Source organism: Varroa jacobsoni, unplaced genomic scaffold (genome assembly GCF_002532875.2).
Source record: "Varroa jacobsoni isolate VJ856 unplaced genomic scaffold, vjacob_1.0 scaffold_677, whole genome shotgun sequence".
NCBI classification, from domain to species: Eukaryota; Metazoa; Arthropoda; class Arachnida; order Mesostigmata; family Varroidae; genus Varroa; species Varroa jacobsoni.
The window spans coordinates 241795-262290 of record NW_019213579.1 but is presented as its reverse complement, the minus strand read 5'-3'; the positions used below and the strand labels follow the sequence as shown (position 1 = coordinate 262290).

Below are 20496 nucleotides of genomic sequence, written 5' to 3'. Positions count from 1 at the left end.
ATAGCATATATATATATACATATATATATATTATTTTAACGCGGAAAGGAATACGAGCCTGAGCAGTGTGGTGTAGCAGGTGAGCACGGAAGCGCTTCAAGCAGCGGCGCCATCCATGTCTATCACATGTATCATCACTGTGAGTGTGTATATGTCCTCTTCGTCGTTGCCGTCGTCGATCGTGAGGTGTGCCAGCTCGTATGAGGATGATGATATGTGGCAGTGTTTACGGGATGGACGAATCGGGTGGGTGGACGATCGGTTCCGCATCTACGGTAGTGGCGGAGACTCGTGGACGGTTAGGCCTGTCCGCGTCTGGAGAGTATGGGGTGAATGGAAAACCAGTGGAAGGCAGTCAACAGCCAACAGACTGCTCTTGGGACTTCAGTTTCGATATCAAAGTTTTTACTCATTGCACCACTGAACCCCAAGCAAGAAGCAGTCGTGGCCTTAAAGCATAGGTCAATCCTGAGCGTAACTGTGGCATGGACCATGAAAGCTCACGAGTGTAATGCAGTCGAATATGCTCGAGTAAGTGAGCGAGGCTGGTTGTTCAGCCAACGTCCGAGGCATCCCGTACGGTAAAGTGAGGATGCACGCGTCGAAAAGCACGCCCACCGATGCAAAGCGTGCGTCTCCTCGCACCTTCCCATCCCGTTCAATCGGTTCGTTTTCCGTCCGCTCTTCATCTGCTGCTGCTACTGCCGCTGCTTCGCCGCAGGCGCTGCCCTTCCCCTGAGCTGCCATTTCGAGGGTCTGAAGGCACTAAGGCTGCTCAAAGATGATTAAGTTCCGCAGCCCCTTAGAGGGCTTCGCTGGTCCGTCCACTAGGCCGGCCAACTGGCCGTTCCCCATGGTAGAAGATCTTTAGAGCTCTGGAGGTCGTGGCAAAGTGAGAAGCAAAGGCCGACGACCAACGGCTAGACCTTGTCCGCCTACCTAGCGTTTGTTCGTCCGCTTGTCCGTTCAAAGTGATTTCCCTGAAGTTTTCCCCCCTGAGCTGGCCGTTCCGTCAGACGGCCCGACCTCAGTTACCCGGTCGGAGCCAGCGAAGTCGCTGGACGGGGAAGCCAGTTTCAGGAGAGCATCCTTCCACCTGTCAGAGACTCAAGGGACCACCTCTGCCTCACGCGTTTAGTCTTAGTAGCACCAGTCAGCTGGAGCAGTCTGGCTATCCAGGTATCTGACTGGCCGACTGGCTGGATAGCTATGGACAGAGTAGTCAACTGGCCATGCCAGTCAGGTGAGTGGCTAAGGCTGCTGACGGGACGATGAAGGGGATGTTGGGTAGGCGGGATCAGGACAAGACCACTGCCACCACCTCAATTTTTAGCTTAACCAATAAACGTTAGCAAATTTCCAAGAGGAAATGGCCGTGAAAGTCCCTTGTCGTTTGGCTCTCGTTTCATCGTACGTTTCACTGCTGCTGCCATTGCTGCAGCTATAAACCAAAAGCTGGGTGAGGACGTTGGCAGCGAAATGGATGGAGAGAGAAAAAGCAGACATCGACAACGATGACGACGACGCCGACAACGAGTAAGAGAGTGGGCGACTTCGGCCGCACGCCAATATCCGTGGTGGCGAGCCAAGCACTAGGCAACGGGAGACGCCCTAGGTCGCCAGCCACTCGCTGCTGAGACTCGTACCACAGCAGTCTCCACTGTACAGCAGCAGCGAAGTTAGCAAAATGTTACATATTAAATCATTTCCCTAGAGACTGACTGCCCCGCTAGACCCAGTCAACGTCCCCGAAGGGAGGGTGACTGGGAGACGGAGACTGGACGGGAAATGGGAACCTATTCTCTTTTTCTCTTTCTTTCTCTCGCATTCTCTCACGCTGTCCAGCATAAAAGAGAGTGAAAAAACGCAACGAGAGACGGGGTACGGGACGAGAGGCTGAAGGGAGGCTGGTCCAAGGGAACGAATCCCTAGAGCCCTGCAGGGCGGAACAGGCACATCCGAGTGGCCTCGGTAGCAGCGGCAGTGCTAGCTTAGCATGCGTCCGTCCACAACCAGGCGCAACTCAGCTAGATTCCCTACAGGAACGATAGTCAGATGCGGCGGCTGCTACCGTTACTGCAGCTGCTGGCGATGGTCGTGCCCCGTGCATTAGTTCGAATGCGGCCGATTGAGCTGGGCTGTTCAATCCACCGCGACCCATAAGGCGTCGATGGAAGAGACATGCCTCTCGACTATGAGAAGCCGCATCGTTCGGCTTGTCACAACGGCAAGGATGGGCGAATGCAAGAAAATCGCAGAGATGCTGTCAAGACATAAGTGCAAGAAATATTTTTGGATATAACGGTCATTGGTAGAAGTGAGCATCATCAAATACTAACCATACCGTAAATGCGTAAAACATATGTGCCGCTATTAAATTGAACAGAAATGTGCTTCAGCGACATCAATAAGGAATAATATTCGTCAGATATATGGTTTGTATTTGTTTAAGCCATATAAATCCTCTAACGAGAACACCAGTGTCTGTCCACTAATCTGTTGGAGGGCAGCTTGGGCGATACACGTACAGCATGGCTAGAACACTAGAACGTGTTACACTCAAAAGCCACAGGCTTCACTGTTAAACTTGAGGCGCAGTTTTTTTTAACAATTTTAAAATAAACCAAGTTTGTTTTTTACGTACTAACCGTTTCTGCACTCGGTGTTCTGATGTTCGATGAAGTCATCCAGGTTGTCACAGAGCAGGCCGCACGAATCGCATTTGACGGAGGGCGCCGACGTGAGGCAACCTGCACCCCCAATCGAGGACAAGGGGCCAATAGGTGCCTCGATGGTACCGGAGGGGCCGCGAAGACAAACCGAGGCGCCGCGAAGGGACGCATTTGAGTCTGCAATATAAAATCGCGTTAGTGGGCCTTGCGCATTGGGGTACGGTCTATAACAATCTACTATAGCATTAATTATATTACTGTCGTTTGAAACCATGAATAAGGTACAGCTCAACGAATTGGGTTTTTGTGGAGCCTTGTTACAGTGGAAAAATCTACTTGTGGGTGCATTTGTGTAGAATCGTTGTACAAAGAAGACGATTAACCAAAGCATCTATGTCTAACATTAGGTAGTGGATTCTACGCTGACAGGCAAATCTACATAGACTATTTTCAATACGATGCAGTCAGTGTAGATCTCTCTATACGTCAGTTAAAAGCGAAGAAGTATACCAGCTATTAATCGGCCGGCGGAACTACGCCTAATACGATCTAGCCTCTGAGTAATACGTTTTTGTACGTACAAGTAAACGTACGTATTTAAATCATTGTCGGAAATCACATCTTTTTATTTAGTTCTATTACTAAAAAGCGAGGAAACTAGAAAGTTTTGCTACGGCAAAAATAGGCCATGAGTAAGATGTTAAATAGCAGGAAACACACACTTTGTAGAATAAAAATAGATTAATGGACATATGACTCTAAAGGTAGGCAGGCAGGCAGGCACAGCCTGGGAAGAGATTGTTGATTTTTCGAGAGGGTATCGTTAAGCCATCTATATGTTTGAAACAAATGAACATTTCTACTAAGTGCAATCGTCGACCTTAGCAAACACTAATACTGGACGGGCGTAGTCGTAACCCAGAAAAAAAAAGATGTTTTCTAAACCTCTTCATCCACGCATGACTATCCTATGAAAGATATTAATAATACTAATAATAGAGATCTAAAGGTATCTTATTTCAATTAAACACATTTTTATTTTGAACGCGGCCGTCCGTGCCGGGATGTATGCTCGTTTCGCCTGTCGATAATTTCGTAGATTCCGTTACGCAAATATTTCATGTATTATCGTGCACTATGATGAAGTTTCCATATTTTATTAAATAATACTCCCTATCAAAGTAATTGGAGACATTAGTTCAAACTAAACATTGTTTAATACGTAAGTTCCACTTGACAACAATGGCAAAATAAAATGTAAGATTGAGCATCTCATATGGATGAACACAAACGGTAACTTAAATTGTTCACGTGTCAACCACCGTAACGAAAATAGCTGGCAGTATGATTTGGGATCATAAAAAGAAATGTGAGCGCTTTTGTGAGCTGCTGATGGAGTCGGTATCTTATCCCATACCAATATCCAGGAGACCGTGCACCTTCACTGGACTCTTCCAATGATGCCACCGCTTGAAACCATCGTACGGTTGTATTTTGATGCTGTGAGTTTTCGAGCAGTATTGCCTCTGAAGGCACGACGGATATCTCGTACCCAGTGAGTTCCCAAAGGACCTCCGCAAACGAGAGAGACTGGGCCAGTGACGAACAAGACATCATAGAAGCTCTGCAGCATCAGCAACCGCTGCTACTTCTATGGCAAGACTTACTGCCAGACCCCACTCACCTGCTGTCATTTTCGCTGCAGGACTATCCATGAAGCAACTCCAATAATGCCAGCTCCAGCGATAGAACAGTGTCTAAGTGTATCTAGTGTACTCTAGCAAGCTACTTGAGGACGTTTTAGCCGTTTAACTGTGAAACCTGAACAATACAGACTCATAGAAGTTGGAGAAAATGCGCCGCAATGCACGCCGAGGAGTCTTCTGTGGATCAGAAGTTGAGTTCGTTTGACAAACTTAATTTTAAGACGTTGATTACTAATGTAAAAAAAAAAAAGTATGTTTTCTTGAGACAGTTTGTAAATATATACTTCGTGGACAACTTTGTAAGTACAAAGCCGCATCGACCATTGTGTGGTTTACGGAACTGGATAAATTTGTATTTCATTAAGCTTTACAAGCGTATTAGTTCAGGGCTGAGCGCGAGATGTTAATGAAAAATGCAACAAGTTAATTAGTTTAAGACAAACAAAATTATATGTATTTTTTTTTTGACAGAAAGCAAACGGTTTTTTCTTTTGTATTGGACTCTCTATGCTAGGTTAAAGATATCTTTAATTTTCGTTGACATACACATTGCTGGTAATTTGACATACTTAATGCCCCGTGCAAGAAATTTACGAATGCTGGGAGAAGTAAAACGTAGCGAGGTTTCAGTACCAGAAACTTATTGATGTCGTACTAACCAGCGTCGAATCGTATATATCTGAATTTTTCAAGTTACCTTAAATTTTTTATTTCACCGAACTGCCACATAATTTATGTGGATTTGTTTCTTCAAGAGGGTTTTTACACACCATTGGGGTCAGCGAAGCAATGTCTATCCAGGGCGAGTCGACCAGTGTGGGGCTCAGACTGGACTGCTGGATTTTACTCCGCTGAGACCACTGTGCGCTAGTTATAAACAACTTTCTTGTACGATAAACACCTTTCGAACTGTGAAATTATAGATATGCTTATTTCTGTAAAAGCTGCTCTTACATTTGTTTCACATCAAACAAATTAACATGAGCCATCTACTTAAAGCAAACGAGAAAATACCTATAAATGGTCTTACGGATGGCAGACTCAGAGTGAATTTTGAGAATCCCGTCGTAACTCTTGAGAATAACTTTACTTAAACAACTTAGACAACATAACACAAAAATAGAAAAACGGTTGCGCATTGTGCCAGTGCTCCGACTCATCGTTCGGGCAGTGCTGACGGACGTCACGACAGAAATGCGTCGACGTCAGCAGCTGAATATCATTGAGGTTAAAAGAAGCGGTCCGGGAGCAAGCGGAGCAACTCCACTAGCTGATGAAATGCTCGGTCTAAATTTTGACAAGAACTATGGGAACAACGTGAGCATTTTCGTTTTTGTTTTCTGCGGCAATAAGCAGCAAATAGCAATGTATTTTTAGACAAAGGTCTCCATAGAGGTCGAATATGTGCAGCACACGAAGACGTCTTATGGAAAATTGTGGCGCTGTTGGGGCCGCTTCAGCCGCTCGATGGTTTGTCGGCCGTCAGGCGGCCTGCGCGCCCCGAAAGCGTCGCAGCACCACGCCGCCGCCGCCGCCGCCGCCGCCATCGATTCTTAGTCATGCACAAATGGGGAACGGATGCTTTTAAGTACGTTAACGCTTTCACCATAGCCCCTTTAGCAGCTTGTTGCTTAATGCAAATATTCGATGCATCCATAATACATCTGTATGTATCCCAGCTCGTCGCGTTCGTAAGCTGCAAAACGTCAATGTGCGTGTTTCTGATCTTGCGGTATCCTAGGACTAGTCTAGATAGGTTTGCGTCTTTAAATAGCAACTGGTCATTAGAGAAAGGTCGAAAATCTGTATGTGGGAAAACAATCTCCCCCGAATAGAACATAGTTGAAGTATGGCTTTTAAATATTCGACGCAAGAAACAAATATGATAAGCCTCGATCTTGTTTTCTTAACCTTTATCGAAGAACTAGATAACTTAATAAATATTCATCCAGTAAATTCGTTAAAAATCTCTCGACCTAATGAAAACAATTTAATCGTTATCTGAGTGTAAAAAGACCACAGCATCGAAAAGCTAATCAAAGGCTACGCAGGTAAGGACCAATGTAACCAATGGAAGGCGCGGTGTGATGCCGTGCCTCGAAAAGGTCTAACATGTTTAGATTGAAGCGTGCCTCCTTCATCCCGCAGCGTTCCTCCTCAGTCTACGTGTACTATCATTCGCTCGTCCGTCGATCAATGTGCGCTCAGGCACAGATGCGATAGGCTTGTTACAGGCGTGTGCGTTGCGGCGTGCCAAGGTTAGACGTAATTTAGAAGATAGCACTCTCGGTATCGACTGCATAACAATGACAAGCGATTAGCTGCCACGATAATGGCAGCAGAAGTGAGCCGGGAAGCAGGGAATGTACGGAATGCTTCTGCTGCTAGAGCAGCAGGAATTGTCGAAAAAAAAGTCTGTTTGGTCAGACCGTGTTGCCTCACCACGGTTAGCTCATATGGCAAGCTGCCTTTTCACCAAGCTTCAGATCGGTTAGTTACCATCTACTAGCGAAGCAAGCGGCTACCGACGAACAAACTCGTCTCTACGCTTAGTAGTGGCCATCACGATTGATCACTCCAGCTACACCGGCGCTATGGTGACAGAAATATGCTTCCCACTGCTGGGACGCTCACAATGCTGATTTGTCCCTCAGTGCAATAAGCTATGGAGCGAGCGAACGAGCAATCGGTCGGTCGGGTTGAATGATTCTAGAGAACAGTACCGATATACAGAAGCAGTGCGGCTGGTGCCGATAATTGTTGGAAGTCCAGGACATAGCAATACTACAAGATGCTCGGCCACGCTGATGTGTGCGGTAAACGTGATCACAGCTTCACGCGTATTGTCAGCACAAGCTAGGTATCGGCGAAAGGACGCCCGGCAGGTCGGCAATCTGCCAACTCCAAAGCAAAACGAGAAGCAGACATGGAAGTACGGTAGGGTATAGTCAAGACGGTTCAGGCTATATCAATTGTTAACTATATATATATATATATATATATATATATATATATAATAAAAAAAAGTAATGATTTGTCGCAAATTAACGGGATCAGAATACTTTAAAGCTGTTGATTTTTAGAGACCTGAAGACATGTCCGGTGTCACAAGGTCCCCGCGAATATACATTAGTTATCATGCAACTGTAGAGCCAATTCGAGTGAGCCATTCGAGTAGGCACAAGGTTGCCTCTCTGTCTTCACTATCACACAAAAGCACGACGCCTGGAACCCTATAAAACTTCATATATTCCTCTTCAACTTTTTGTATTTTTTTCGTACCGATTTATCGTCTCATTTGCCGTTCGGAAAGATGAGATAGTTTAGCTTTGTGGACAAAACTGAAAGTTCGCTCAATCTATAAAACTTCGTTATGGTACTACCGATCCAACATACAATTAACATTTCGGTGAATTGGCATGTAGCGCGTGTTTATTAGATTATAACCTTCTTTTGATTGGCATAGCGAACAGGTTATGCAGTGTCCTAGTTCAGGACTTAGGATCTGGCTACTTTAGCAGAAGCAAACGAACAATTGTCGAAATTAGCATATGAACAATTATTATTACTGACGGGAGTAGCACAATTACGTAGTTTCTATAGAATTATTTATCTATAATCGATAAGTCATCTCAAATACCGTCATGTCTATATATATATATATATATATATAGGCGGTACGTGTCTATTTTATGTAAGTTCGTCTGCTTTCATTCTAACGACCGTGTTCAACGGTCCAAATAATCAGACGCGGATTTGCTTTCGATAAACCATTTGTGTCCCTCAGTCGACTGAAGTGCGATAGAGAGACACCACATTATATCCAGCAGTCGTTTGCCACTAATACTTATATAACCGGTACCGGTTGGCAACTCGACAAGCTGCTGTAGGTAACGATGACGAAGAGGTCTTAGAATCTGTTAAAACGAAGGTATCAAATGTGCCAATAGTAGTACTGTCTAGTTTATCGAAACTCATATCCTACATATAGAATTCTACATAAACTTAAATAGGTGAAGATCGGCTGTTTCCCTAGCATCTAGATCATTGTGTGGGTTTCATTAAATTCGTTGAAGTCAATTTAAATCTTTAATTGCTGAAAAGCAATATTATAAATATAAGATCATACGAATTAAGTTGGAAGGTCCCTGTCGCGGTTTATTAAATTGCTGAAGTTGCCCACTATTTGGGCCAATGTTACTGTCGTCACACGACATCGGCCATTGTTCCGCCCCAGCGAACTACATTCGCCAAACGTAAATCATTAACGAACCTATAGGATTGTGTCTGATAGAAAATTAACCATGAGCAATCATAGGAATTCGACAGAAAACATCGCAAGCCAAACTGATGGTTTTGCCAAGACGAGAAGCTATATTTCGTTCCCGATAATGCCTATAGCAGTCGGCAACACAAAATATTCGTTAACACGGTTCAGGCTTGCACGTATGCAGTCGACCGCAGTGACGTTTTTGCTCGTCTGCCTTAGCGCTTAAGTGCCGGTTTGGCCGTCGGCTGTTGTGGCCTTTGTCCTTTCTTGCTTCATTCATCCCGGCTAACGAGCTCGCGCTTTTCCAACGATTCAAATAAATCTGCACGCATCACGCATACTCTGTCATCTCGAAACCTGCCGCTAACAAAACAGCCTATTCATGACGGCCTGAGCGAACGCTCACGAAATCAATTACAAATCGAATCTTTGTCTCTCCTGCACGTGACCACTGCTCATTATAGCTAGCTGTGCTTGAGCGCGCTTGTTTGTGAGCAGTTTCATATGTGCATGCGTGTGCTGACGAATTACTTTGTGAGTTGCTCACGATAGTTACATTGACCATGTCTCATTATTTATTTATTTATTTGAAAATATACATATACGAGCGCACGCACGTACGTACGTACGTACGTACGTACGCACGCACACGAGAATGAAGATAAGAGCGCGTAATGCGAGACTACTGTAATTTACCCGTAGGAACGGAAAGCCTGGAGCCGATCAGTACAGCTGGCTCTAAGTCCGTCTACGTGCTGGATATTTGGTTGGATTGAATTCTGCGTTTGCCTCCTTCGTGCCGTTCCTTTGGACTTGCGGCATACGGGCCCTGCCCCGTGTCGCTATTACCACTGCCACTGCCTTGATAATTCCTATCAGTCGACAAGTCAGTGAATGCATGTTCGCCTCCATACACAGACAAGCGGAAACAACTGACCGTTGGCGGTTATTGTGGCGACGAGACGCGTGGTACCATATTTTGTATGCGGTGAGCGATCGATAGTCACCGTCAAGTCACGTCAAGAACGACGACGCAAGGCAGGCCATTGGCGGGTGGACCCGCGGCCTTCGAGCGATTGATTGTACAATGATGGATCGATGGATCTCAGCAAGAAAACGATATTTGACGACAAGACGAAGTCACTGGACGTAGACGGCTTAAGGTGGGGCGCTAGCAGCAGCAGCAACAACAACACCACCACCACCACGACAACTGTTTACAGCAAAATGGGCCGAAAGCGTAGCCATGAGATAGCGAATGAGCAGCGTGTGAATGCGTGCCGAAGTTATACGTATGACGCTAGGCAATAGGCGGAAACAAAAAAGTTGCGAGCAACAACAACGAAATATATAAGCTATATACTAAAATATCTGCATGTATCTATAGACACAGCTAGACAACGAGTACTTACTTCCTTCTAACAGAAAGGCAGAAAGAAGTACAGATAAACTCACCTGTCTGCGCCCTGTCAAAAAAAATCAGGATCTCGTAAAATAACGTTTGTTTTGACCCGACCCAAATCTAGCTAACGCATTTATATACACGTAATTTTCTGTCGTCGGTAGTGCTATTATCCGACCCATGCACGACATCCTGCTCGAATAGAGTTAGTCTTACACGTACATAGATACGTTTCGGAGAACACGACATGGTCGAACGCATCACACATTGGGTTTAGAAGAATTATCAGAAAGAAGTTTGTTCCATAGTGACATTCACATCATTGATTCCCCTTCTGAATCGCTAACAAGCTTCAAGTCCAATCAGAAAAAGCCTCACCATGGTTAAAAACAAAAGTTAATGAACTCGTGGTATACGCGGTGTCTCGTATCCTAACTTTCGCTTATTTTGTAAGACAAGGCTCTGTTTAGCAATATTTCAGAAAATTAAATTGGATTGTTAGATCGCTCCATCTTTGTCCTGCTTCGTCATAGTCAGAAGGAGGAAATAGAAGCCGCTATTACGAATAGGACGACTAACGAGCGGATGTTTACTTAATGGATTCCGTCAACAATTTAATGCCCAATCATGTCAAATCCGTCAGGTCACTTCAATATATACACTCAGTACAACCAAATAAATGAAAATGTTCTTACAGGTATCTTCGCCTACTTGTATATATACATATATGTATACGCCGCTGTGCGTCCGGGTGACGGTGTCTCCTTATGTAGAGTTTTCTCTGTGAATAGATTAAGGTTAGCTTAATTGTGATTGTGAAAAGGTTAAATTTAGATGTTGTCCCTGATATATGCTCATCGCATGATGCAGTTAAATGGTAGGTATAACTTCAGTAAGTATTGCTGGTCATTACGTAGATTGGACGTAACGTTCATGAAAGAAGTAAGACGGAAAACTCGACGCGCCAGGCAAAGTTTGCCATCTTCAGATACTTTGCTCATAGAATATTCTGTAGACTCTCTTGAGATTCGTAGTCCCAAGGCGAGCAATACCGAAAGCAGCTTATCGACGCTGCTGTGCTCATTCGAGCTAGAGGTCTCAGAGGAATGAACTTGAAAATCGACGTACGCAAGGGCGCTACGTACAGTCAGAGAGGTCTGCAAAGTTTTTCAAAGATCGGGCTGCTCAATATTATAACGCCTATACAGCACCAGGGAAGACAAGATGCAAGCGGCAAATCGCATACGAATGAACAATATACATCCTAAGGATATGGAATAGATGATACCCTGATTGACTAACAGGCTGTCTTGAAAAAAGTGTATGACGACGGGTATCGAAATCAATCTTGCAGCTCTCTGCTATCGCGACGTGCTGAAGAAGAACCTTGCAATTATGTCAGCTGATTTACAAAAAAAAGAATAGGTATTAGATGCTGTTGCCCGGAGCCCTGGAGGAGCGTTCATAGAGCCCTATGTTGTGTTGAATAACTAAAAACATGCGAGATACGGGATCGTCAACAGACATGCAGACCTATATTGTTACTGCTGCTGTTCAGTAGCCCACATACGGAGTACGATAGCAAACGCGTGTGAAGCTGCTGGCATCACTGTCGAAAGCCGACATAATGTGCGCTGTGGAGCTTCAGAGGTCGCCGTCATCACTGTGGGTCAGAAATCGTGGCATGTAGACGCAAGTTGGATAAGGCCGCCATATGACCTGCATCGTCCGCAGATCGCTCCGGACAGCGCCTATTTTCGTCATCGAGTAGCTCACTATCGCAAATTGCTTTTCCCGGAGGTCAACCCCACTTTGCTGCTGTTTCTGCAGCGGCAATAGCAGCAGCAACGATCGTCGCTGGCTCTCTTTTTTTTTCGCGCTTTTAGCGGTATAGTGCCTACACTTGTGCGTGCGGTGGATGTGCGTGTAGCTGTATGTTCGGCACTTGCAATGTTGGGCTGAAGGCCAGCAGTTATGCATCATGAAAAAGTAAATCAACTGCTCGGGCTCCGCTGTCAAAAAGTTTACTTGCCAGCCAGCCTTCTGGACCCCGGTGGCCGTTTGGCGTATTCATGCTGGCATAGACGATAAGGCACGGCGGCAGCGGTTGGACAGCGCCTGGTTGGACGCACCACGGCCCTAGTGCCTCTTGGGAGCCTGCAAACGTAAGGCAACTCGCCTAATTTCAGACAAGCCTCTAGGTAGAATGCTGCCTGGAGGCTCGGTCTTGCCGTTCTTTTCGTCGCTGCTTAACCCGGCCCTCCCGAGGCCCTTCGACGTCCATGACTCGTCTTCCTGAGTTACTGCATTTCCCAGTGTATACTCGACTACACCTAGCCGCCCTGGTTGACAACCACTGCCTCAGGACTTTCCGTACGGTCCTTCCTATCGCACGGCTTGCGAAAACGAGCGTCTGTGTCATCCAGTCAGCTCTGTTCGCTCTAACTAAGCAGATCTTTTTACATACGACACCGCACTGGACCTCACTTACGTAGATAGACTTAGCTAGATGGCTGGCAGGCTTTCTGACTTGCACTCGTTGGCCGACGCAGACCACTCAGCGGCTCAAAGTGCAGCGTATCGAGCCCTTAGCGACTCAGCACCTCTGAAAGGCGTAGGCACGCCCAGTGAAACGCAATGCACAAACCGAATAATAACCTGAGAACGTCTAACAGAACTGACTGAGCGGTGGCCAGCGATGGCAACTGCGTGGACAACGCCAGTCCTTCTGCCAAATGGGCTCGCAGCCCGCACACAAAGCAGCATCGCTGCATTCTTGACCAATGCTAATGCACTCGAAAAGCCTTGCTGGGATGAACTCGTGAACGACCTAGCCGGCCACTTTTTTCCTTGCCTCTTTCTCCCTCTCGCCCCTTCCCCTCCCTCTCCCCCCCTATTGCACCTGTCCACGCCCCCAAACGAACGACGCGCCGAATATATTGGCGAACCAGTCAGTCAACCAGCCGCCCCAGCCACCGGCCTAGTTGCTGTAAGAAAGGTCTTTACGGTCCACATTGACACTTCGTACCGTCGCAACGGGCATCCACTGCAAACTCTCTTATTTCTCTTTCAAAAAGTGGTAAGACGAGAAGAAGTTTATTCTCGGTGACAGGCATTACCGCAGTTGCTGAACCTACAGCTGCTAGTTGTTTTTCTATTCCTACGACGACCACAGCCTGTGGCTGCAGTTCCGTTGCTGGCAGTGCAGCCTGATTGTCAGAAAAACGCTTTTTCTTTAGCATCTCATAGTTCGCCTCTTTGGTCCTCAGAGCCAATCTTTTTTGACCCCTCAGGTCATTTTCCCACTTCTCTTCAGTCCTCCTTCTCTTTTCATTGCTAAGCTGAGTTCATGTTTGGAGTTTGCCAGCTTTAAGGAGGCTTTTATGACCTTGTTCTGTCCTAACACCGGAAAGGGAGCAGGTCCGGAAAGAGTTCCACCAATAGAAGTCGTACTATAACTGTTTCTTTTTTTCTTCAAAGGACACGTAATACGATCTGGTGAATTCAAATCTTGTAATTTAGTTATTAGAGGTTTTACTGCACTATTGCTTGTAAGGTCAATCATTTTACTAAAATTTTCAAGCAATTTCAATCGCACGTCTGCGTCCTCTCGCATTATCTTTCATATGAATATCTCCCATAAATCGGCGGCAAAGTTGGCTGTGATTCAGGATGAAGATACCGCTAAAGCATACATTGCATATCCGACATAAACTTGTAGCTGCGAAGGGTTACGCGGACTTTAGTATACGTATGATGCCCTTATCGTTTTACTGCTGCTTCCTTCTTTCATACTTCGGCCTTGCGCCGGCTGCCGTCTACTCATTTACGTCAAGCGGGTTGCGTGTACTTGTGGATCTGTTTGTCTTCTATTGTGTTGGGGTTGAGCGAAGCTGCGTTGTGTGACTACGGTTCGTGCGCTGATCTTTGGCGAACGACTGAGAGAAAAACAGCGGTGAAGGGAGAGCCGACAAACATTGTTATTCTTCGACGTGTTCTGTGAGCAGCGCCGCACCACGGTAACAGTCAAACAAAAACCCAAAAATTGACATTTGATAAAAATCAATTTTCGTCGACTTCTTCTCAAGCGGAGAAACGCGCTGTATTATTCTTGTTTTTTGTCTCCTGTAACACTGTTTTAGCAAAACACTATCCATCGGTCGGTCGACGTCGCTCACGTACTCAGCATCGAAGGCGCCGAGTACCGATGCAAAAAGCGCGCAGTCAGTATGGTTCCATAGTGTGAAGAGGAATCGGCTTCTTTGTTTCAATCGGTCTGGGGCGTTCATAACAGTAGATGGGAGCTAAGTTTTTAGTTATTTTTATTATTTAGCACATGCAGGAGAACGAAGGAAGTAAGTTGAGAGAAAGAAATAACCAAGTTAGGCAACTTGAACAATTTGCACGTACAAATGGTGGGCGACGCCATCGAACTGCTTCCCACAGAGCGGACTGTTTCAGTCAGCTGGACTTTTATATAAGACGCGTCATGTTAAACCGAATTAAAATTTCACTCTGTTCGATTGTAAATTATAGCGAGAACGTACAAGTTTGCCCTATTCCGCGACGTTCGTGGCGTCTAGAAATCGCTAAGGCAAAGCAATGGTATTAAATACATGGATATTGTAACGACCGTGTATAATGTCGTTATAAATATTCGGAGATAATATACTCGTTGTTACCATCAACAACATTAAAGAGATTGAACAAATGTTGACCGCCTAATTTTCAGATGCCGCCAACGACAACCCTAATAACGAGACGTGGTAAGATAAGCTTGAAACGGTTTACGCCTATGAACGAGACTGTTAGCCCTCTACATTGCTAGTATGAGATCTTGCAGGGATTGAATCTTATATGGATAGTTATTTCAATATAGTCGACAAATGTTATGAGGTTCTGCTTGAAAACGTGTGTTCTCGACTGCAACTTCCCGGCAGAGTGCGTCCTTCCAGTTAGGAGATACAGAGATAAGGACATCAAAAAATAAAATTAGCCAATATAGATGAGCTGTTTGTACAACGGACTGCAAACTTCAATCATTTAAAGCTATTATCTCAAGCATTTACATAGTGCATGATATAATAGCATAAGATATGAGAAATGCTAAGGAAGTCCTAGTTGTAGGCTTAAATCACGACCCGCTGCGGGTCACATTAGAATTAGGTGCCTTCATGTACGCTATCTTAGGAAAAAAATATCGGTTACATGCATCATTATTATTATCATCATCTCCAAATACAACATCCTGAGCATGTAGGTCTAGCACTTGTCGACGCACACAAAGGCACAGCAGATGTCAAAATGGTACTCGAAAAATTTGCGGGTGCCACTCTGATATGACTCAGGTATTCCTAATATACTATCTTTCAGTAAAAAAGGCATCCGGAAAACAGGTTTGCTTCAGTAATAAACATTGCATATATATATATAATCGTCAGGCCAATGTCAAGCACAGCAGCGCTGGACCCCGACTCGCTCATTATGTATATAGCAAGATGAGGCTAAATTTTAACATATAGTACTCACTATTCTCATCTTGGTCGGATTCGAACAGAACGAGATCCCCAGCAGACACGGATACCACCATCTTCTCGGACGAGTCCTCGGCTGATGGCACCGAATAGACGCCCTCCTCGACTGCAACTTCAACACAGAGTAAGACAGAAAACAAAGGCAACACAGAAACGACCCAGCCATAATATGGACTGCTTAGAAATTGCTCCTCACATCAGCTTTGTGTGTCTTTGAGTCTGCCAGCGCAGGCTCCCTTGATTAGAGTCTGGCCGAATTTTAAATACTACAAAGTGTACTTATTTCATACATTCTTACCATTCTTACAGATTGCCTCTGCTGTTATGCTTTAGTTCAAATCACACGAGTGTCCCACTCCTGCATTTGAATACCTATATTACAGTCAGTGTGGAAGTATCTGTTATGACTGCTGGACAGTCTACTGACGATAGTTCTAAGGGTACCTTTATATGTAGTGTAGAGTGAACGCTATGGAAACAGTTGCGTCTGCAGCTAAGCGTTACAATGATGATTGTAGCCATGACTTTCTGGTCGATGTACATGCATAGGATAGATGAATGCAAACGTCCTCTATACACTTGCACACATGCTAAAAGCCAACCTTTATTAGCGTTGCTTGGCCTCATCGTTTTCGGCTCAGAGCTTCCATATAATCTGTGCGTCTTTAAGCTTTGCCTGTCTCGCTTGTTCTCTTTCTGTTCTATGCTCTTAGCACCTTCTCGCTCGGGGTGAGCAGCATAGTACATTGTCTCCTTCACTGTCCGATTCGCAGTGGCCATTGGCCCGAAGCCTACTCAAGGTCCTCGATACGATTGCCCCTACCAAAAGGACAGAGTTCCATCGCAGCTGCAGCTAGATAGCTCTCGATGGCGGTGCCGGCGGCAGCAGCAGCAGCGGTAGATGCAGCCAGCGAACGCTGTTCCCAAGGGCCCCTCGCAACCGACCCGAGCTACACTCCCCTAGGCGTCCCTATCTGCCGATCCCCCAGAGTTGGTTGGCTCCCCCAAAGCTGAAACCCCGTCGGCCCTGCTGCTAGCTAAGGCTAGAATTGGCCGACCGACCGGGGCCACTGCCGTTGCCGCTGGGCTCTCTGGGCCAGGAACTACTCCCTGAGGACCAGGAAGCCTTCCTCGCACGGCACAATACGCGTGCGATGATGTGTGCCGCCGGCTGATGTGGCTGTGTCGGATCTTTCTGTGTGAGAGAGGTTGAGAAGGAGAGAAAAAAAGTCTCTGCGCGTGTACGCCTGCTTGTGAGTGCGCTGCTACACGACGTCTCTGCGCTATGCTGCCGTGCAATGCCTCAGCTCTTATGTAGGCTCTACTTACGCTATACCGCCCAGCCCGTGTGACTCAGTATGCCGCAGAGCGGTAGGGCGGGCTTTCGGACAACAGTCGGGCTGGACAGTCGAGCAGCTGGCTTCGCCGCAAGCCTTTGGCCAAAGCAGCTCCAGGCTAAAAGCCCAGAGCTTCTTCGAGCTCTGCCGGTCCTTCGGCCCAACGCTTGCTCGCTCCCAGTTTGCTAGTTAGATCAATGCAGCCGCTCCGTACACAACCGGCACTGCTGCCGCCAAAACCATTACTACATCAGGCAGCTTCTTCTTCTCTTCTTCTGTGCTCCCTTTTCTCCGCCTTTTTCCGCCGCTAACTGGCTCTCTTCCCTACAGCACTTCGTCTACCATTTTGCACGGGGGAAGCGTTGTGAAGTCTTGCGAGGGGTAAGGCTGCGGGGAAGTGAGCTATACACAGGAATCCGTTGCGTCTTGGAGCGGCTCCATCTCTTTTCCGCTAACGTCCTCTTCTACTGTTCGTTCACACACGCCCGTAGAGGGACGACGGAACGAACGAACGAACAAGGGACTGTTTAGCCATCCGGCTCTAGCTGTTCCTGATGGACTGCTGCTGAATTATGTTCTGGATTTTGCAGCTCTGGCTGGCTGACTCGTTCGTTGGTCATCGGGACAACCGGCAGCGTAGTGAGTGTCTTCTCATAGTGACTGTGCCGGCGTTGCCAGGCGCAGCGGCGAGAGGGCACGCTAGAGCGACAGAGGCTGTCGGCCTGTCGGTAGCTTGCCGAGATGTCTGTTCTTGGATCTGTATGTGTGCGAGTAGCTATACATATCTTTGGGCAAATTATTGGCTATATGGGAGAAACACTTCGGGTACTTGGACTGCCCGAATTTCTGCAAGAGAGCGTTGTCTGCCTACCTACCGTTAGCCCCTTCCAAGCAACGTGGTCCAAGAAGGCTAATCCACTAGGGCAGAATGCAAAGGTCGCACGGTAGACCTTTTCATCCTGTCTCCCTTAACCAGAAAGCCGAAATGATGACTATATTTCGATCGAGGTAGAACTGTTGGAGAAATTCGCGGATCGCAGAAAAACTAGAACAACAGAAAAGCAGTATAGAACCAAACCAAATGGTAAAATGGGACAAAAGGACAATGCTACAAATTCGAGTCGGCATACGGTCAAACGTACCTAGAAACTCTGTTGTATGACACACTGCCTCAGAAGAATCGTCAGATCTAGCTGAGAAAACGATGGCTTAATTCAAATCGATGTATAGCATCTAATTCACTCAGGACAAGACTGTACTTGATAACCATAATTCGAAACTTTTGTTTGCTTTAATAAAAGGGCTTTGCGATTTCACTGTCGCGGTTAGTTAGCACAGTCACAGGTTTTCATCACGAATTGACTTTTTGGACTAATAGTAGACCGCAATACGATGGCACCTATGTATTTCGAGTTTTTTTGTCCGGTATCGCCGTTAAGTTGTAACGAAACGTGTGTCTATGCCCGGGTTTGAAACTAGGCCACAACGTAAATTAGCAAGCAGGTACGTTACGAGCTGAGCCATCGCGAGGACAAACGAATACACTCGAAAACACCGAAAAAAGCACTCCAGTTGCACCTACATGATTCCCTGGAACACTATTATCAACGGTTAATTACTTTCGGTGAAGGTCTTTATGATACGGCCTGTATTCGATATTTAAAGATTACCGAAATGGAAGTGCCAGGAAACGTTACGTAACGCAAGACTTATCACATACAGTGAGGTTACACAGGACACCCTGTCTGTATAGGTTTACCCAAATTTGCTTGTCTTATTCCCTCAGGTTGGCCTAATTTAAAAAGAGAATAATTATTTTCAAAACCAGTAACAAGAATTCACGAAGTTCTCTAAAATACCACCTGCAACGCACTGATACTATAGTGAAAAATGTTAGCGCCCTGTTTAGACCTGCTTGAATACTTAATTTTCGTACCAGCACTAAATGACTGTACTTAGAGAGCGGTCTGTGTATGCTTCTGAAATTTCGCTAATGGGTTTGAAACAAGCAAGACCCTGTTCGATCGAAGTTCTGTGCGTTTGTCAACGTCGCTTGCACTATAAGTAAACGAGCCTAATAGGTTTTGCTTTACGACGCGAAACAACTAGCCCGCGAATATATATATAAGAGCAAAAACCGGCAGCTTGTCCCAGTGGTCGGTTACGCCTAGGTCCAGGCCATCCTTAATTCCCTTTCGCTGTAGCACCGCATAGGTACACTGTGCACTGAATTCGCACGGTGCATGAATTACCAATACTCGTACGGTACTACGAAATAGACGTGTAGGCTGGCGGCAGTAGTAGTATTCAAGTAATGATAGCAATATACTTTGCCCCATGCTTAAACGCCCCGAAATGCGTAGCCGGTTGGGAATGCTTCGAAAGGCGCCACAAAACGTCATTGTCGATAATACGTACTTATGTCTGCCTCGAAAACAAGGACGAAGGCTAACAAAAAGAAATGACAAGTGTTGGAACGTAGATATAGCACTGTTACCAGGTTTCGTCCCCAGTCACCTCGCCAAGTCAAGGCATCGTTGGGTGAAAGCGGGAGCTCCTGCGCCATCGTAGCGTTCCACCTTTTGTCCGGTGACTTTTTCACACTCTCGGTGTCTTCGTTTTGCCCGCGTCCTCTCTTATTCGATCTCCGCTAGGAGGAGCGGCCGGCCGGTCGGCCGGCGGAGGGGCAATCGGTGCTACGTCGAGCGAATCGTGAAGTCGTGAATTTTTCAGTCGCTTAAGACACGGCCGCATCTCAAAGAATACGTCAGTTATTATTATGACTGCTGCTTGCTACTAGCTACGAGAAGAGTAGAAGACCAAACAGCGATGAAGCAGAGCCAACCACTTTCGCGGTAGAAACCATGGTCACTGAGTAACTTCGGGCAATGCGGAGACGCATCCGCAGCAGCAGCCGTGATTGTAGTAATCACAACACTTTTTTTTTGTAAACAACGTCACAAAATCGAGTGAGCGGCGATTGTATCGCAGTACAGTTAGGCGGTAGCGTAAAATAACGCCATCGTGCGTAGCTTCCTGTGTCTTCTTGTTGTTGCCGCCGACGGCTGCAGGGTGTCTTCTTTCGTTTGATAGAACTGGAGGAACCTAATCCAATCTTGTCTTTGATCTTCGCCCACCAAAACCGCGTCTTTGTATAAACTACAAGATCCAGCCACACAAGAGCCACCGTGCGCCTTCTCTCAATCGATGGTTTGGTGTTATATGTAGGAGAAAAGTGAAGTGCACAGTTAGTCTCATAGTGAACGCGTGGATAGAACTTCGATCGTTGAGCCGGTGTCATGAACAAACGACCGATTGTAATAAACGGACATTATTTCTATATGATTCAATATAATATTAGAATTGATTACTTGAGGGAACCACTAGCGAAAGCAGTCCAGTAACGTTTATGGCTTCATACTTCAATGTCGTCAGAAAGGTTTTTAGTGAATATGTGCATAGGTTTACAGCGTAGAAATTTAGCTCGATGATCAATAGGATAGGCAGTTTAATCACATAGATGAAACCTTTACTATTATAATTCAAATTACTGCTATATAGCGGTCCTTAGAGTG

The 20496-nt window shown here is 46.0% G+C and overlaps 1 protein-coding gene across 2 annotated transcripts in view; it reads right to left on the bottom strand.

Annotated features, from left to right (window-relative positions):
- The window catches only part of LOC111262587 (uncharacterized), a 151933-nt gene that overhangs the window by 124837 nt on the left and 6600 nt on the right, over positions 1-20496 (bottom strand). The window contains exons 2-3 of one of the 2 annotated variants that reach the window (XM_086969218.1): positions 15580-15696; positions 2649-2849 (exon numbers count right to left, since the gene is read on the bottom strand). In XM_086969218.1, the coding sequence (XP_086825344.1) occupies positions 2649-2849; positions 15580-15696 (318 nt within the window). The remainder of the gene's footprint in view (positions 1-2648; positions 2850-15579; positions 15697-20496) is intronic. The other variant, XM_086969219.1, reaches the window with a different exon arrangement.